This window comes from Podarcis pityusensis (genome assembly GCF_964106645.2).
Source record: "Podarcis pityusensis genome assembly, chromosome: 1".
In the NCBI taxonomy this organism is placed as follows: Eukaryota; Metazoa; Chordata; class Lepidosauria; order Squamata; family Lacertidae; genus Podarcis; species Podarcis pityusensis.
The window spans coordinates 59,644,183-59,661,814 of NC_138028.1; the positions used below are offsets into that span (position 1 = coordinate 59,644,183).

Genomic DNA, 17,632 nt, shown 5'->3' on the forward strand with positions numbered 1-17,632 from the left:
AAATCTTTCTGTTGTATGTCAGAGTTTTGAGCCAGCTTAGGAGTTTGGGTCCACAGTCTCCAGCTCGCTGACTGACAGTCGCTGGAATGTCACCATGTGGTACTTGGATGTGCCAGGTGTTTATGTGTCAAATGCTTTGCTGCCATCCAATGACGTTTCTTGGTATTGCCCCATCTCTGAAGCCTCCCACACACTGGTCAGGTGGAAATCTATCCAGTTTAATTAAAAGATAGCACTCACAGCTGGAAGGACTTTGTATACCTGGCAGTGGCTTGGACTACAGCCTTGCCTCACCTGTATGCAAATACTCTGTTCTTTTCATCCGCTTGCCAAGAGAAGCAGAGCTTTATCTGAATTCCTCAGTCACAAAAACAGCATTGTGCTCTGGCAGTTAATTTTTACCGGTTTACAATGTACTTTCCTTTGCAAAAAGAGATAATGCCAGGTAACCACCACAAACCTTCTCAACACAGCTGTTATTCTTTATAGCTGATCAAAGCATTGGGGTTTTTTTCACCCCCTTTTCTTTTTTGCAGGTTGTGTCTATGCCAGACACAGATATTCCCTCATTGCTTTCATTTCAGAATGGTTCTGCTTTCTCACAAAGGCCAACCTGTTTGTGGTACCTCAGTGAAGCTGACAATGGTATATTTAAGTACAAGCAATATCTTGTAGGCTGAAATGACAAAAGGACATTCCGAAAAGAAAGTGACAACAGGGGAAACAATTCCAGCTCTGAACCCACCAACCACAACAATAAAGTGGACGAGATGTTGCTGCTGGATCTGGTGTCTTGAGCTTCGGGATCTCAGACCCACTGGGAGTCAAAACTACCCATGACTTCAGAGATGTGGGGATGCATCCCCCCCCCCTTGGTAGCTGGTGTTTGTGTGTGTGTGTTTACACACATGCACACAATTTGCATCATGCTGTGGCACATGAAAAGGAGTGGGCTATCCCTTCCCCAGCACATCGCCAAACTGTCAGCCAAATTTTGGAAACATACAGGCAGAATAATGTCAGCTCCATGAGATGGGTGACATGGGTCACAGATGAAGCATGGGGAGAAAGGATCAACCTTCCATCATGCCACATCCCCAAATTGGAAGGAAGGCTAAAGAATTTGAAAGATGGGGAGCTGCCCTACACCAAATCAGTGCACAGGTCCAAAGTGCTAAGCATTATCCATACTGGTTAGCATCAGCTGTCCAGAGTTTCAGATACGAGACTTTCTGAACCCTACCTGGAAATGCTGGAGACTGAACTTGTGACCTTATGTATGTAAAGTATGTCCTCTACTACTGCAGCCCTTCCACCAGTGGGAAGCTGTATTTCTACCACCACCACCACCTGGACCAGTGTTTTATCACAGGGGTGTTCTGCAACACATTCTTGACATAATAATAGTGCACCAGTGGTGTATTGCATAGAACCATAGAATTGTAGAGTTGGAAGGGATCCTAAGGATCATCTAATCCAAACCCCTACAATGCAGAAATCTCAGCTACAGCATCCATGACAGATGGCTCTACTTAAAAGCCTCCAACGATGGCCATTCCACTGTCAAACAGCTCTTTCCATCAGAAAGTTATTCCTGATTTTTAGTCAGAACCTCCTTTCTTGAATACATTGATTTGAGTCCTACACTCCAGAGCAGGAGAAAACAAGCCTGCTCCATTTCCCATGTGACAGCCTTTAGATATTTGAAGATGTCTATCAGATCTCCTCGCACTCTCCCCTCATCCAGGCTAAACATGCCCACCTCCCTCAACTGTTCCTCATAAGGCTTGGTTTCCAGAGCTTTGGTCACCCTCCTCAACACACCTTTGAGCTTGTCAATATCCTTCTTAAATTGTGGTGCCCAGAACTGTTGACTCCTGTTAAGCTTGTGACCTACTAAGACTCCTAGATCCTTTTCACATGTACTACTGGCAAGCCATCTTATATTTAAAGTCCATGGCATCTTCAACAAACCCTGGGAACTGTAGTTTGTTAAGGACACTGGTAATTGTAAACTGTGATTCCCAGGATTCTGCGGGGGGAGGGCAGGAGTCGTTTTTGCTGCCCATACATTTTCTCAGGAAGTGCAGACTTGGAAGGTATGGACTCTGGAGGTTCCTATTCAGGGTTCTCTGTATCCAGGTCTCCCCTCTCCAAACTGCTGATCAGCTTCAGATCTGGATCTCATGGTGATGAATCCTGAGTCAAAGCCCAGACTACTGCTCAGGTTGGGGGACCAAACAGACACAAGCAATTCCATATCTACAGATCTTTGGTTATGTGGCCAGCCAACCCCCAAAATTGGTTTGGCACCAAATACAACTCCACCCTCTTTACTACTCAGTGAGCACTCAGGATAAGTCAAAATGCTTTGATGTAAAGAACAGCACAAGCCCTTCATGGCGGCAATGCAGAAAGCCAATTACATGAATCAAACCCACATTTCTCAATATTCTTTCTGGTAAATGCCCCGTGGGCAGAAATACTTGAGTTGCAAAGGCGTTTTTATTTTGTTGCATGGAAGCACCGCAATTACTTTTTGATTTGCACAGCACTTTAAATGTATTTAAAAGAGATAGTAATTAGGGATCTGTCTGTGCCAACAACATACTGGCATTCTGCAGAATCTTGGCTAAAGACAGAACCAACTTTAAGGTGACATCTCCCAAACTGCATGTGACCCTTTCACTGCAGTGGCACTTTTGGACTACAGGAAGGCAGCACCTGCTGTGTCATATGATTGGCGATAAATAATATGAACTAAGTGACCCTAAGGAAATATTCAGGGTATCTTCTGTAACAGGGAGCGCTTTCTGATAATTGTATTTGCACAGTAACATTATGGCAACCATTCAAAACAGAGGGAAAAATAATAACCCCATGCGGCAAAGTACAAAGCAAATGGCAGGGAAAACTCTGTCTTCCAGAAACCTAACTCAGCAGAGCCTCAGGACTACAAATCTAGACATATGATGTTCTTCCCTAGATATGAAGTACCTGACCTTAAAACCAGAATAAAGGTGGTAGTTAAGAGAGTGAGGTCTGAGCCAAGATATTCCCTGGTTCAATTGAGTTGAACCAATGGGTGGAGTTAAATAAACCACAGTATTTCCACCTTACCCTGTTCCTTGCAGTGGCACCACAAGGGCCAGTTTGTGAGACCTTGGTCTGGGGCCCTGCAGTCCAGAGGACCCCAAACTACAGGACCCCAAGGGCAGCAGTTGCCACAACATCTTTCCTTTATTTTCTTTGTTTTGCTTTTTACAGAGCAAGCGCCTTGCTCCAGGGGTCTATACAGTTGTGGCTGCCATCATTTTCCCAGAGGCACAGACGCTATTGGGCCAGCTCATCCACTTCTGTAAAACGTAGAAGAAAGAGAAGAAGATGTTCCGCAGATTTCTGCCACTGCCCTGGGGGGTGAGAAGGGATGGGCCAAGGGGCAGGAAGATAGCCAGAGGGTCTCTTTCTCTTTCTTCAAAACTTTTTACAGAGGATGTCAAGCAGACTAGAGTCAGCGCATTCACTGGACATCCTCTGTAAAAAGATTTGGAAAAGGGGACCAGATCCTTCCCTTCCTGCCTGGTATGCAAGAGACAGGAGAGGAAAGGAGCCCCTTTTCTATCTTTTTGAAAAAGGGAACCCTTTGTGTCCATCCCCCTTATCAGGCAGTGGGGTGAAACAAATGGGTACTTTTTCCCTGTTGCCTGATAAGTGGGTTGTCACATAAGTGGTGCCCTCCATGCATGCCAGATTCCAGGGTGTGATCTCAAGGCCCATGAGGCCACCACTTTGTGGATGCTAAGCAGTTCTGGGTCTGGTCAGTTCCTCAGATGAGTGAGTGTGCCTAGAAACCACATTCATGCTAATTTGGGTGTGAAATGAATGTCGGAAAGATAAAATAAATGGCATCCAACGTGTAGAGAGGTGAGTGAGTTTCGTGGCGAGTCCCACTTCAAAACGTTTGAAAAACACAGGTCTAGGGCCTTCCTTCCTCCAACACCAATGTAAGCCTGAAGCCTTGCATGCCAGCATTCAGGAGCCTTCTTCATGTAATCCTTATGGCATGCAAGATCAACAAACTGTCCCAGCATCGAAACAGAACAAGGAGCAAAAGGCAGCTACCGTGAGCATGAGCCATCAAGTTGCTGTCCCATTCATGCAAAGACTTGTGCTTGCACAATCAAATTTCTCCTCCTTCTCCTCCCCCACAATAGATTGGGGGAGTGCATGGGGAGAGGAAAAGAGAGGAAGTTCAACTGAACAAGCAGAAGTCCCTGCTCAAACAGGATGACTCTGCAGGATATAAGCATAAAGATTTATTTTTGTGCCGAGAGTTTCAGCAGATTAAAAGCCTCGGCAGATTTATTGTCACATAAGCTTACATGGACTGAACTTCACTTCATCAGATGCAGGAAGTATTATCTTTGCTTGGCTATATATACACATCAGGGATACAGCAGTGTGTGAGAGAGAGAGGCTGCAGGGGGGTACTAAATGACAATGAAATGGGGGGGGGGGAATAAATATGTGAATATATCTATCTGCCAACCGACATAACACTTTATGCATTTAACAAAATGGACTCAAATCTGCTGCAATAAATTTGTTTGCCACAATATGTTTTGTTGTTTTTGCTTTAGCAGACTTGCACAACAGTGTGCAAGTACCAGAAGGGTGGAATTGACATTTTATATAAAATAAAGAAATCTGCTGGTCTGCAAAGGAAGGCAGTTTATCTGTGTCTTCAGGAGACTGGAGAATAGTTAGAAAAGATGGGTGCACAGCTTTTGAGATTTCAGAAAGCATCAGCCATACCTTTAAACATGCCTTTAAAAGATAGGTACCTGCTTCTTATTTAAAATGAAAACTTTGACTCTCAGGAAGCTGAATTCTTTACCCATTACCACATTCTGAGTTACCGTATTTCTATACTTCCCCTGCATTGCAGCATATGTATATGGCCTATAGAGGCACTTCCTTCCTGGTGGGACCTATGATGGTTAGGGAATAAATGAATAAGTCTCTTTCCAGTTCGTGTTAGCTTTGGATGTGTCCAGTCATTATCGATTGCATTTTTATTGTACTCACTTCCCCTAAACTTGACCATTCTTGTATAATTTCCTCCTAAGCCATGCATTTCCCTATACATTTCTTTGAGCTGAGAAGTACATGACACAATCTGAAGAATAACTGTATTCCAGTCCGCATAATAGATCAGGATGTTTGAATTAGTTGGTTTGCTCTGAATGGGGGATTCCACTTTCCATATTTAGCAATGAGGTAGGAATTGTATCCAATAACTATTGATAAAGAAATGAGTCTGATAAAATATTCAGGCTTTCTCCAGCCAAGCTAAGAACATTTGCCTGGTATCGAATCACCCAAACCTCAGTAGCTGTAGTCGAGAAGTTCTCATAGATAAAGCTGTGCCCTACAGAGCAGCTATCATGCTTGAAAAACACTGAATAGGGACAGTGACAACTTCATAAATGACAGACCAACAGAAGAAATAAAAAAATTCCTTCCTGTAGCACCTTAAGGTGCTACAGGAAGGAATTTTTTTATTTCGACTATGGCAGACCAACACGGCTACCCATCTGTAACTGAGACCAACAGAAGCATTTATGGAAGCAAAAAGGATTTCCACCAGCAGTCTTTGTATTAGAGATGAGCCTATCAATGAAGTAATAATAATGTGGGGATGGGCCACTGTGTGTGCATTTTAAAATATCTGTTCTGTTTTCTTGCAGGCAGTCCTCAACTATCATTTTGCTGACCCGGGTCAAATGCATGACAGGATCTGAACTAATAAGGGTTGTATTCGATTGTCAGCTGTGATAGCTCAGTCGATAGAGCATGAGACTCTTAATCACAATGTCATGGATTCGACCCCCCCCCCTTCTATTCCCCCCCCCCATGTGAGCAAGTTTATGGCCATACAAAAAAAAGCCATTATCAATATTTATGGTTTTGTGCTATTCAACTCTGCTGCAACTGACACAGCTGGAAGGATGAACGTCCTTCACAGCATAGTTACAGAATCCAAAACCTGCCTAATATGAACTGGGTTAACAGCACACTTGGGCAACAGGTGTTGTTGCTGCCCCCGCAAGCTGGGGTTGTGGATTAGCCAACCCCCATCAGGCCAGGAGGGTCTGCAGCCCAAAATCTAAAGCAAACAAAGCAGGTGCTCTCCTTGTCGATCCAGCCAGCGGCCCGATTGAATTACGTTTCGAAAGAATGGCTTTGCATCTTTCATGAAATTCAATTACGAAAAGAGAGAGGTGGCACCTTCTGTGATGTGATGGAGTCGAAAGGACAATCTGCTCTTCTTGTGGCCTCCTTCTGTTGGCTACTTTGATCTGAGTTTTATTGTCTGGGTTTAACACCTTCACCTTTAATTCCAAACAGAGAAGGTCTTTAGAGCCGTTTTTCTATAGCAAGGATTGTTCAGGCCTTTTTAATAGGAACCCTCAATTATCCAGGAAGCCAGAAACTAAATACACATAGGTTTGGTGAAATATAAGATTATTCTCACCAGTATTAAAACAGGTAGGAGAGGCCACATTAAAGACTCGGGTTTTACTTTCTAAGACCATTGCTTAATAAAAAGCGCACTGGCAACAGCTCAGCAGCACATTAGGGCTGGAACCGGTTCAACCCAAAATGCAGAAAGGAGATGTAACTGAGTAAAATAATACAGGTTAGACAGGCTCTCCTGCTCACCTCAATGAGATCTTTATTGTAAAGAGCTACCACCATATTGACATGACCCAAGGCCGTGGCAGTTCAACACTATAGTGTTACAGATTTGCATCACAAATCTCCGTGGAACAAAACCACACTCCTCTGCTGGATAGAAATGCAACCCAAGCTGCCAGGACCCAATCCTGCACTACAGTTCTCACGTACATTTCAGGACCAGAAAGAGAACGGCCATCTAGCCAAGCTTCCACGCTGACAAAGGAAAAAAGAGGGGGCGATTCCATTTGTTTATTCTTTCACTAGACAAAATATGTCTCTTTTAAGAAGTCAACTTGTCTGTCTTCTAGACTGTAACAATTTAACATATTTCCTTTCTTTCTTATTCCAACTGTCAGCTGACACTAGCCTCTTAAGGTTTCATGAATAAGATTGTTGTGTGTCCCCCCCCCCATATGTTTTCTAGACGTTTCTGTTTTAGCTGTAAGCCGCCATGAGTCCCTGTCAGGGGAAAAGGCAGGATATAAATAAATAAATATTTAAATAAATAAATAACATTCCTAGGTTCCTTTCTTTGGCCATACCTGATTGCTGGTTCACTAGTTTCCCATTTTCTAGTAGTTGGGAGTCCAAGATGATGAAAGAGAAAATGGAAATTGTGATTAACAGGTCTACTTTTGCAGAATTATAGATACCGGTATCTGTCTTGCAGTCAATTTCAGATGTGGAGTCATCTTGGGAAATGCATGGATGCCTGCATGACTGCTATGAATTGGGACCTTTGGTATAATAAGAAAAACAGAAAATGCAGAAACACTACACACCACTGGTATGTCAGCCTGACATACACACGGGTTGGAGATGTCATCTTTTGCACTAGATTCTATCCCCATGGTTGAACTTGTTCTGTTCTACCAGATGACAGTGGGGTAGACAGTGAAAAGAGCAATGTTGATACAAGATTATACCTATGCACATTTACTTTGGAGTCAGCATAACTGAGCTTAATGACCCTTGTTTCTAAGTAGATGAGGAGTCAAATCAAATCAAATCAAATCTTTATTACAGTCATAGACCAGCATAAGTAGATGGGGAGATTATGATAAAAAGTGATAATGATTTTCAAGCTTTTTCTACTGGGCATGAGGATGGATCTGTTGGAGGTTCCATTCCACCTTTTGTTGCAGATATGTGGGATTGTTACATGTCACATGTCTGTTTACATTCTAGCACAGACTGCTGGGTCCCGTGAGCGGAACTTCCGCTCTGTGTATTGCTTTTGTTTTTAGTCTCTCTCCGAGAAGACAACAAGGAGAGACGACATGTTTCTTTGTTCTGATTTATGTAAAATAAATCCTTAGTTTTAGTATGTATCTACAGCCTCAAGCCTCATCTGTTGTGCAGTTTACTGTGCTAAGTAAAGTGTGCTCAAGTGAGCAAGCTTGAGTCGCTGATTTACGTCGGAGCCAGAGGTCGATGAATCTCTGCAGTGCGAAGGCTGAGAGGGAGACGATCTAGCTGGAGCCAATCAGATGCCCCCAGATGCCAACAGGATCATGTTGAATAAACAAGATGAGAAGTGTCTATGCTGGAGGGGCTCACAACATTAACACCCCAGAAGGCCTTGTTTCTCCCATAGCCACAGCCTTGGATTCAAACAGAAATCAAACATCTCTCTCTCTCTCTCTCTCTCTCTCTCTCTCTCTCTCTCTCCGGCTTGCTGCTTTTCTTCATTTGTTTCAATGGGTCTACTTTTTGACTAGAACTTATAACACCTGCATGCAGATTGCATACAAAACTATAAAACCATCTTGTTTCCTTAGGCAGCAATATTGTACCCATTACAACGGAGACATAATTTCAAGTATACATGGCTGACAAAGGCAGGGGGTTCTCTTTGAATACATTTTGTTTTGTTATCTGCAAATCTAACATTAACATGAATCTTTTCAAGGCCTTGAACTGTCATTTCTTGTACAGTTCATCAGTTCCCTCCCGGTAAAAGTAACAACACTCATCCTCGTCGGACTCTGTTGTGTTGAGTAGTTTTCTGTGCATTAGATATACAGTGGTACCTCAGGTTAAGAACTTAATTCGTCTGGAGGTTCGTTCTTAACCTGAGGTACCACTTTACCTAATGGGGCCTCCCTCCGCCACTGTGCAATTTCTGTTCTCATCCTGAAGCAAAGTTCTTAACCCGAGGTACTATTTCTGGGTTAGCGGATGTAACCTGAAGCATCTGTTACCCAAGGTACCACTGCACAGTAAATAACTGCACTGGTCTGACATTATCAAAGTCATTCCCCAATGAGAGCCCATGCGATATAGACTAGGACACAGGAAGCTGCCTTATACCAAATCAGCATATTGGTCCATCTAGCTCAGTACTGTCTGTACTCATTGGCTATGGCTTTCCAGGGTTTCAGGTAGCACACATTTTCAACTCTGACTAGAGGCACTGAACCTTGAACCTTTCAGATGCAACGCAGGAGCTCAGCCAGTGAGCTATGCCCTTCACCACACTGGGAAAGCCTTGCTTCCATTCCCTGATCAGCAATAAAACTCACTGAATGACTCTCTCTCAGCCTAACTTACCTCAAAGGATGTTTTAAGGATATAGTTGATTTGGCAAGCAGGGGAAGAGATGGTACCCTGATTTCCATGGAGGAAACACAGGATAAAAAATGAATGATCAAATATTACTGTGTTGCTTGCTTGTGTAATCCGACTCATAAGGCAGGAATTTAAGCAAAAATGTGGCAACACCAGTTGAGCTAAACAATGCACGAATAAGAGGTTGACAGTAACCCACCTCAGATAAAACTGCCCCCAAAAATCTAGATGCTCAAAATGTTCAGAAAACCAGAGGACAGCTTAATATTTCAGACAGCCCAATTTCAAACAAGCAGTCACACACACAAAATAAATGGGAGGATTCCAGTTGTTTCAAAAATATTTTACTATATTAACAAGTAATTACATTCAAATTCTTGTGCTCTCAGTAATGGACTTGCATTGATAGACTTAATTTTTAGTGCATTTTTAAAAATCACAAAATACACAAACCTAGTGGTTTTTCTATAAAAGATCCCAGAGCATGAATAAAAGGTATGTTGCATTGATATATTGGGCACATTGTACTGGTCAAATGGCACTATTTTATTTTATTGAAAGTTGCATAAGAGGAACTTTTTGGGAGCCCCAACTGGTGTTAAGAGTATAGAAAAATGCCCATTTTACTTGTAATTTGAAAAGGTGAAAAATTACAGAGACATACTGTTCACAACTAAAGGTGAAACTAAGTTAAGACATGCCCTAACCATTATTAGATGGAGAAACATTAAAAAAAAGTCCCAAAGTTCCCATGAGTTTATTATAAATGAAGAACCAGGTAAATTAATCTGGCATGTCACAGAGACAGCTATGGTATGTTCGTTATTCCCAATGTGCTAGCCTTGTACACACAGGCGTATTTTTATTTTATTTTTGTATGAGGGGAACATTCAGAACTGCAATCCTTTATGTGCAGTCTGAAGTGGTGCAGTGCCGGATGTACGTATAAGCTAAGCAAGCTATAGCTTAGGGGCCCACTCTCTTGGAGGCCCCCCAAAAATGTAAAGGGAAAATAAACTGGATGTACTGGATCAAAGACTTTGATAAAATATATTTGTTATGTGCAAATGACTTTAGATACCTATTAGGTCCATAAATTACCATATAGCATATATTCAAAACAAAAAACAGTGGAAATTTGTTGTTGACAAAGGACAGCTGGACATATAATGGGCCCCCATTACCTTCAGTAGCTTAGGGCCTCATCAAACCTAAATCCAACCCTGGCTGGAAGTATTCTACCATATGACTGTACTGAACATGTATGTTGCCCTGAAAGAGTTCTACTGATGCTAAGACAGGAATAATCCCAGGGCTGGTATAATGGCGCATACATATGAAATTGCTACAAAGGGATCACTACTCATTGCTTCTTTTTTACAATTCCATTTGCTTGTCAACTGCAAAGATTGGGACTGTTTTCCTGAGGAATGAACGTGGTGTGCCAGTTTCCCTAATTTGTGCGGCAGGTTACTCAACACATTCTGATGTCCCTGTTCAATTTTCTGTACACTTCCCCCCGCCCTCCAGGTTGTGGTTTGGGGACAGGTGGCACCTCTCAGGGGTCTGGACCTCCAAGTTACTAAACCCTCAAAGCTATGCACAGCATGTCTAAAGAGGAAAAATGATCCCAGCAGACAGTTTAAAGAAATTAAAAATTCAGGATTGCAATGGCCAAGAGGTTATTGGTTTAGAACTGCTTATGAATCTAGAATCTACTTGCTAGATGAAGTTCACAAGGAGAATGGGGAAAAGGGGGCAGAGCGTGCCTTATGATGAAAATAACAGAAAGGGGCTATTTAATAGCTCTTGCTGACTAAATGAATCACAGGAATGGATATCAGAAGCAATGTGTCATAACACAGAACTCCTTAACCAGCAGGGATAGTCTCCATAACATCTGCTGTCTGTATAATGGTGTAATGAACTACTTTTACTTCTAAAACTGTATTTTTAGGACTCTATCAAGGACTCGCATCCCAAGGTATTGCACACTTGCTGTGATGGAACCACAGCTCATTCCTGCACAAAAGAATTTTGTATAAATGCCCAAGAAAAATATTTAGACTACTACTACAATTAAAAGCACTGAGATTTTCCTACTGTAATTCTCATTTTTTAAAATTTGATGGCACAACAGCCTCAAATTCTCATTTTACTAATATAAAATGGATGTTGGTTTCACCTTTGTCTAATGGGATTCAACAGCAACGCAATAGTCCAAATACCAAAGGCTGTCGAGAAGTTTTATTTCACACTGCCAATAACTTCAGAGTCTACACTTGAAACATGGCTTTAAGCACCAGTCTTCGTAAGCATGGCAATGTATGGAAGTTATAGCTCCATGCAACCTCAAGATCCCATATGTAACGTTCTAGCAAAAAACCAAACCCCTGAGAAACAAAAGGATGCTAATGGGAATAGCCAGAACTATGGCAGGGTAGTACAATTAGGAATGAAACATACACTCGGCAGTCTAACAATTTTATGAATGTGTAGAAGCAAAACCCCTAAGAGCAAAGGGGTGCTCCCTCTCATCTTCTACTTGCCATATAAAAACCATAGTGGTCCTAATTCAGTCATGTTCCACAAGATCAGATAGCGGCCTAAGAAAGCAAATGAGGCTGTGTGTTCTCCTCCATGCTGCAAGAATGAGGTGGCTCCTCCTAGAAACCTGGTGAGCATCAAATTTGCCCACAGGTTTCCCAAACCAAGACATGGCATATGTGCACAGAAGCCTGCTTCAATGCACATGTCTCCCTTATTGCAACAAGGCATATAAATATATATATCTGTATATCAACAACAACAAGGAGGCACAATCCATCATGCTCAACTATTGTGAAACTGCCAATCCATTTAATAAGGCATGTGTGGGAATTTAAAATAGGGAAAGCAGGTCTGCGGTTCTCAAACCGCTTTAGTGTAAACCCAGCAACAGGTACAACTGAGTGCAATTGCTATGAAGATGCTGTACTGGCACTGCATTATTCTTCATTCTAACCTAGGCTGCATATACACTTTACCGTTAAAGCACATTCAAAGCATATTTTCCTCTCAAAGAATTCTGGGCACTATAGTTCATTCATTGATGATAGGAAATGCAGTTCTCTAAGGGGAAAACTACAGCACCTAGAATTTTGGAGAAGATTGCGTTTTTGATGTGCGTATACACAGTTATAGATTTACCACTTTGGAGCAGGTGATATTGGAAAAGAATTCCCAGGATAATGGCGTCTTGTTTCAATCCTCACACTTTTGCATTAAATATTTACTTTTTTAAAAGAAAAAAGATGCTATTTTCCAAGAACTTTCCCCGTTATCAAGGCATTGTCCGTGGCACATCACACACACAAAAGTAACAGAAAAAGTTAAGTCCAACTTACAGAGTTTATGTTTTTAAATGCTAGCAGCAAGCCAGCATAGTAGTTCTACATCTTCCACAGTTTCCATTCTAAAGTGCAGTGTCATTAATGCATTTCCCTTCTTTAAAAGACTTAATTGCTCTGTCACATTATTTCCCAGATTTTTAAAGTTCTGTATTTTTAATGTGACAGTGCCATAAGCTTATAAAAGTCAACTTAAAATAAAGTCAAATTATGATTTTTTTAAAAAAAAATGTTTTAAATGAACCTTTTAAAACAAACCTTTAAAGACCATGTACTACAGGCACCATTCAAAAATAAAATCAAAGATATAGAGTACTTCTTTCAGAAAGCTTCCCAATATCTTTCCTTCTGCTACAAAACCTGCATGCAGGCATGACGAGGAGAAACTGCTGCTTCCACCTGTGTCATCTACATAGATGCATATGTGGGTGCTGGTGAAGTTTTTCAATTAGCTCTTCTTCTGTAGGTTCTTCCAAAACATCCCTAGAAGGTCAAAACAGGAGCCATTAGAAGTCAACAGAGCTAATGTCTCAGCGCAGATTGTGCACACCTTTATGTACTCTAGATATGAGGGATGCGGGTGGCGCTGTGGTCTAAACCACAGAGCCTAGGGCTTGCTGATCAAAAGGTTGGCGGTTCAAATCCCCGCAACGGGGTGAGCTCCCATTGCTTGGTCCCTGCTCCTGCCAGCCTAGCAGTTCGAAAGCACGTCAAAGTGCAAGTAGATAAATAGGTACCGCTCCGGCGGGAAGGTAAACGGCGTTTCTGTGCACTGCTCTGGTTCTCCAGAAGCGGCTTAGTCATGCTGGCCACATGACCCAGAAGCTGTACTCTGGCTCCCTTGGCCTATAGAGTGAGATGAGCGCCGCAACCCCAGAGTCGTCCGCGACTGGACCTAACGGTCAGGGGTCCCTTTACCTTTACATACTCTAGATGCAACTTCTACAGTCGCTTGAACATATTTTTTTTAAATGATATTTATTAAAGTTTCAGAAAAGAGAGTTACATAAAAACAAGAAAAGCAAAAACAAAAGGCAGAAGTAAAAATACAAGAAAAATACAAAATACAAAATACAGAATAAAAGAATAAAAAACACTTAAAAAAAATAGATCAATCTTTCCATGCCTTACATTCATATCCTTGTTTCCCTGACCTCCTCATACGTCCCTTTTTTGTATTCCAATTCAATTAGTTAATTCAGCAATTTCTTTCCCTCTTTATTTTCTCTTAATCCTTTAACTTAATATACTATAACTTTAAATTTTCACCTGTTATCAATCCATTTTTACATACACCTTTATAGCATTACTGCTTAAACCACCTAACTTCATTCTAACATCATTCTAACATTCATTAATTTTGCAATATTTCTGTAGATAGTCTTTAAATTTCTTCCAATCTTCTTCCACCAACTCTTCTCCCTGGTCTCGGATTCTGCCAGTCATTTCCGCCAATTCCATGTAGTCCATCACCTTCATCTGCCATTCTTCCAGAGTGGGTAGTTCTTGTGTCTTCCAGTACTTTGCAATAAGTATTCTTGCTGCTGTTGTGGCATACATAAAGAAAGTTCTATCCTTCTTTAACACCAATTGGCCCACTATGCCCAGGAGAAAGGCCTCTGGTTTCTTCAAGAAGGTATATTTAAATACCTTTTTCAATTCATTATAGATCATCTCCCAGAAAGCCTTAATCCTTGGGCACGTCCACCAAAGGTGAAACAATGTACCTTCAGTTTCTTTACATTTCCAACATTTATTGTCGGGCAAATGATGGATTTTTGCAAGCTTGACTGGTGTCATGTACCACCTGTATATCATTTTCATAATATTCTCTCTTAAGACATTGCTTGCTGTAAACTTCATACCTGTGGTCCATAACTGTTCCCAGTCAGCCATCATTATGTTATGTCCAACATCTTGAGCCCATTTAATCATAGCAGATTTCACCGTTTCATCCTGAGTATTCTATTTCAACAGCAAGTTATACATCTTTGACAAAATCTTAGTTTTGGGTTCTAACAGTTCTGTTTCTAATTTTGATTTTTCCACCTGGAAGCCAATTTTCTTATCCAAATTATATGCCTCCATTATCTGATAATAATGAAGCCAGTCTCGCACTTTGTTTTTTAATTTCTCAAAACTCTGCAGTTTCAATCTATCTCCATCTTGTATCAAAATTTCCCAATATTTCGGACATTTGGCCTCCATATTGAGCTTTTTCAGAGCCTTCGCTTCCATCGGTGACAGCCATCTTGGAGTTTTATTTTCAAGTAGATCCTTATATCTTATCCAAACATTAAACAATGCTTTCCTGACAATATGGTTTTTAAATGCTTTATGTGCTTTGACCTTATCATACCACAGATATGCATGCCACCCAAATACATTGTTAAAACCTTCTAAGTCCAAAATGTCTGTGTTTTCCAGAAGCAGCCATTCTTTCAACCAGCAAAAAGCTGCTGATTCATAATAAAGTTTAAGGTCTGGCAGGGCAAATCCACCTCTTTCCTTTGCATCTGTTAGTATTTTAAATTTTATTCTAGGCTTCTTGCCCTGCCAGACAAATCTAGAAATATCTCTCTGCCACTTCTTGAAACAGTCCATTTTGTCCACAATTTGCAATGTTTGAAACAAAAACAACATTCTAGGCAATACATTCATTTTTATCGCAGCAATACGACCCAGCAGTGAAAGCTTCAAATTTGACCAAATTTCTAAATCTTTTTTCACTTCGGCCCAGCATTTTTCATAGTTGTCTTTAAATAAATTCCCATTTTTTGCTGTCATGTTAATCCCCAGGTATTTCACTTTCTTAACCACTGTTAAGCCTGTCTCATTCTGAAACCTCTCTCTCTCAATCGGTGTTAAATTTTTCTCTAAAACCTAGGTTTTTAACTTATTCAGTTTGAATCCTGAAACCTGACCAAATTCTTGAATCAGTTCTAAAACCCTTTTGGTACTAGATTCTGGCTCCTGTAACGTCAATACTAAGTCATCTGCAAATGCTCTCAATTTGTACTGTTTGGCTCCGACTTGTATACCTTTAACCAACTGGTCCCTTCTAATCATATTCAGCAAAACCTCCAGGACCGATATAAAAAGCAATGGGGAGATTGGGTAACCTTGTCGTGTCCCTTTTTCTATCTTAAATTCTTCTGTCACCACGTTATTTACAATTAGTTTAGCCTTTTGTTCTGAATAAATTGCACTTATACCGTTTTCAAAGCCTTGGCCTACCCCCATCCCCTGTAGGTTCTTCTTCATAAAGCTCCAGGAAATATTGTCAAAAGCTTTCTCCGCGTCCACAAATATCAAAACTGCCTTAGTATTTATGTTCACTTGTAATTTTTCTAAGATGTTAATTATGTTTCTCACATTATCCGATAAGTGTCTACCCGGGAGAAAGCCTGCTTGGTCTTTATGAATCTCTTCCACTAACACTTTTTTTAGTCTTTTAGCCAGAATGTCTGCAAAAATTTTATAATCCACATTAAGCAATGAGATGGGACGGTAGTTCTTAAGTTGTGTCTTTTCAGTCTCTGTTTTCGGTACAAGTGTAATATACGCTTCTTTCCATGACTCTGGTGCCCTTTTCCCACCCATTATTTCGTTACAGACTTCCTTCAAAGGTTGTACCAACCATTCTTTTAAGGATCTGTAATATTTAGAGGTCAGTCCATCCGGTCCCGGAGATTTACCTAGTTGCATATTCTGAATGGCACCTTCTATCTCCTGTTCAGTTATTTTATAGTTCAACATTGATTTACTTTCCTGAGAGATTTTTTGTAATCCATTTGTTTTCAAAAATCGATCTAGATCATTTTCTTTCTGTGGTCCTTGTGTATATAGTTGTTTGAAATACCTCTGGAAACAATTTCTAATCTCGGCTGGGTTCTGTATATTCCTTCCTTCCACTTCTAAATTTGTAACTGTATTTAATTTTTGTCTTTTTTTCATTTGCCAAGCCAACAATTTCCCACATTTATTAGCCGACTCAAATGTTTTTTGTCTCATTTGTTTAATTTTCCATTCTATCTCCTGATTGATCATTTTCATATATTGTACTTGATATAATTTTATTTCGCTCAAAATCTCTTGCGACTTAGGTTTTGCTCTCAATTTCTTTTCACCTTCTTTTATTTTCTCCAAAATTTTATCCTTCTTCTCATTTTGAATTCTCTTCTTTAATGCATTCTGTTGTATCAAGAACCCTCTCATAACAGCTTTGCTAGCGTCCCAGATTACTCTTTTTTCCACATTGGTGTTCATATTTATCTCAAAATAGTCTCTCAAGGTTTTTTGGGCCTTTTTATACACTTCTTCATCTCTGAATAAGGTGTCATTCATCCTCCATCTGAAGGAACCAGTTGGTGTTAGCTTCATCTCCATCTTTACAGCATTATGGTCGGAGCAGGTTTTTGGGCAGATTTCCACTTTTCTTATCTTTGGTGCCATTCCTCTAGTTACCCATATTTGGTCAATTCTTGTCCATGTCAGTTTGGCTTCAGAGAAGAAGGTTCCCTCTCTGGTCAAGGGATTCTTTGTTCTCCAAATATCAACTAAGTCCAAGTTGTCTGTCATCTCAAAAAAAGTTTTCGGTAATCTGCCGTCTTTAGTGACTACCTGTCTTTGTGCCTTATCCATATGTGTAGATACCACTCCATTCATGTCTCCCATCAAAATCACATTATAGTCCAAATAGTCCATCAAGGTCTCATGCAACTTTTTAAAAAATTCAGATTTCCCCTCATTCGGTGCATAAACTCCTACTATCAAAAATTTCTCTCCTTGTGTTTGAATTTCAATTGCCACGAATCTTCCTTGGTCATCTTTAAAGATAAATTTCAGTAATAGTCTCTCCTTTGCATAAATCACTACCCCTCTTTTTTTAACCTTGTCCGAAGAAATAAACTCCTGACCCAGTCTTT

At 40.7% G+C, this 17,632-nt stretch overlaps 1 protein-coding gene across 1 annotated transcript in view; it reads right to left on the reverse strand.

The window, feature by feature from the left end:
- Positions 1–9,643: 9,643 nt before the first annotated feature.
- TPCN2 (two pore segment channel 2) overlaps positions 9,644–17,632 on the reverse strand; it is a gene marked incomplete at its 5' end in the record, with an annotated part of 35,730 nt that continues 27,741 nt past the window's right edge. The window contains one exon of the mRNA XM_080983309.1: positions 9,644–13,187. Coding sequence (XP_080839435.1) covers positions 13,109–13,187 — 79 coding nt within the window. The 3' untranslated portion in view covers positions 9,644–13,108. The remainder of the gene's footprint in view (positions 13,188–17,632) is intronic.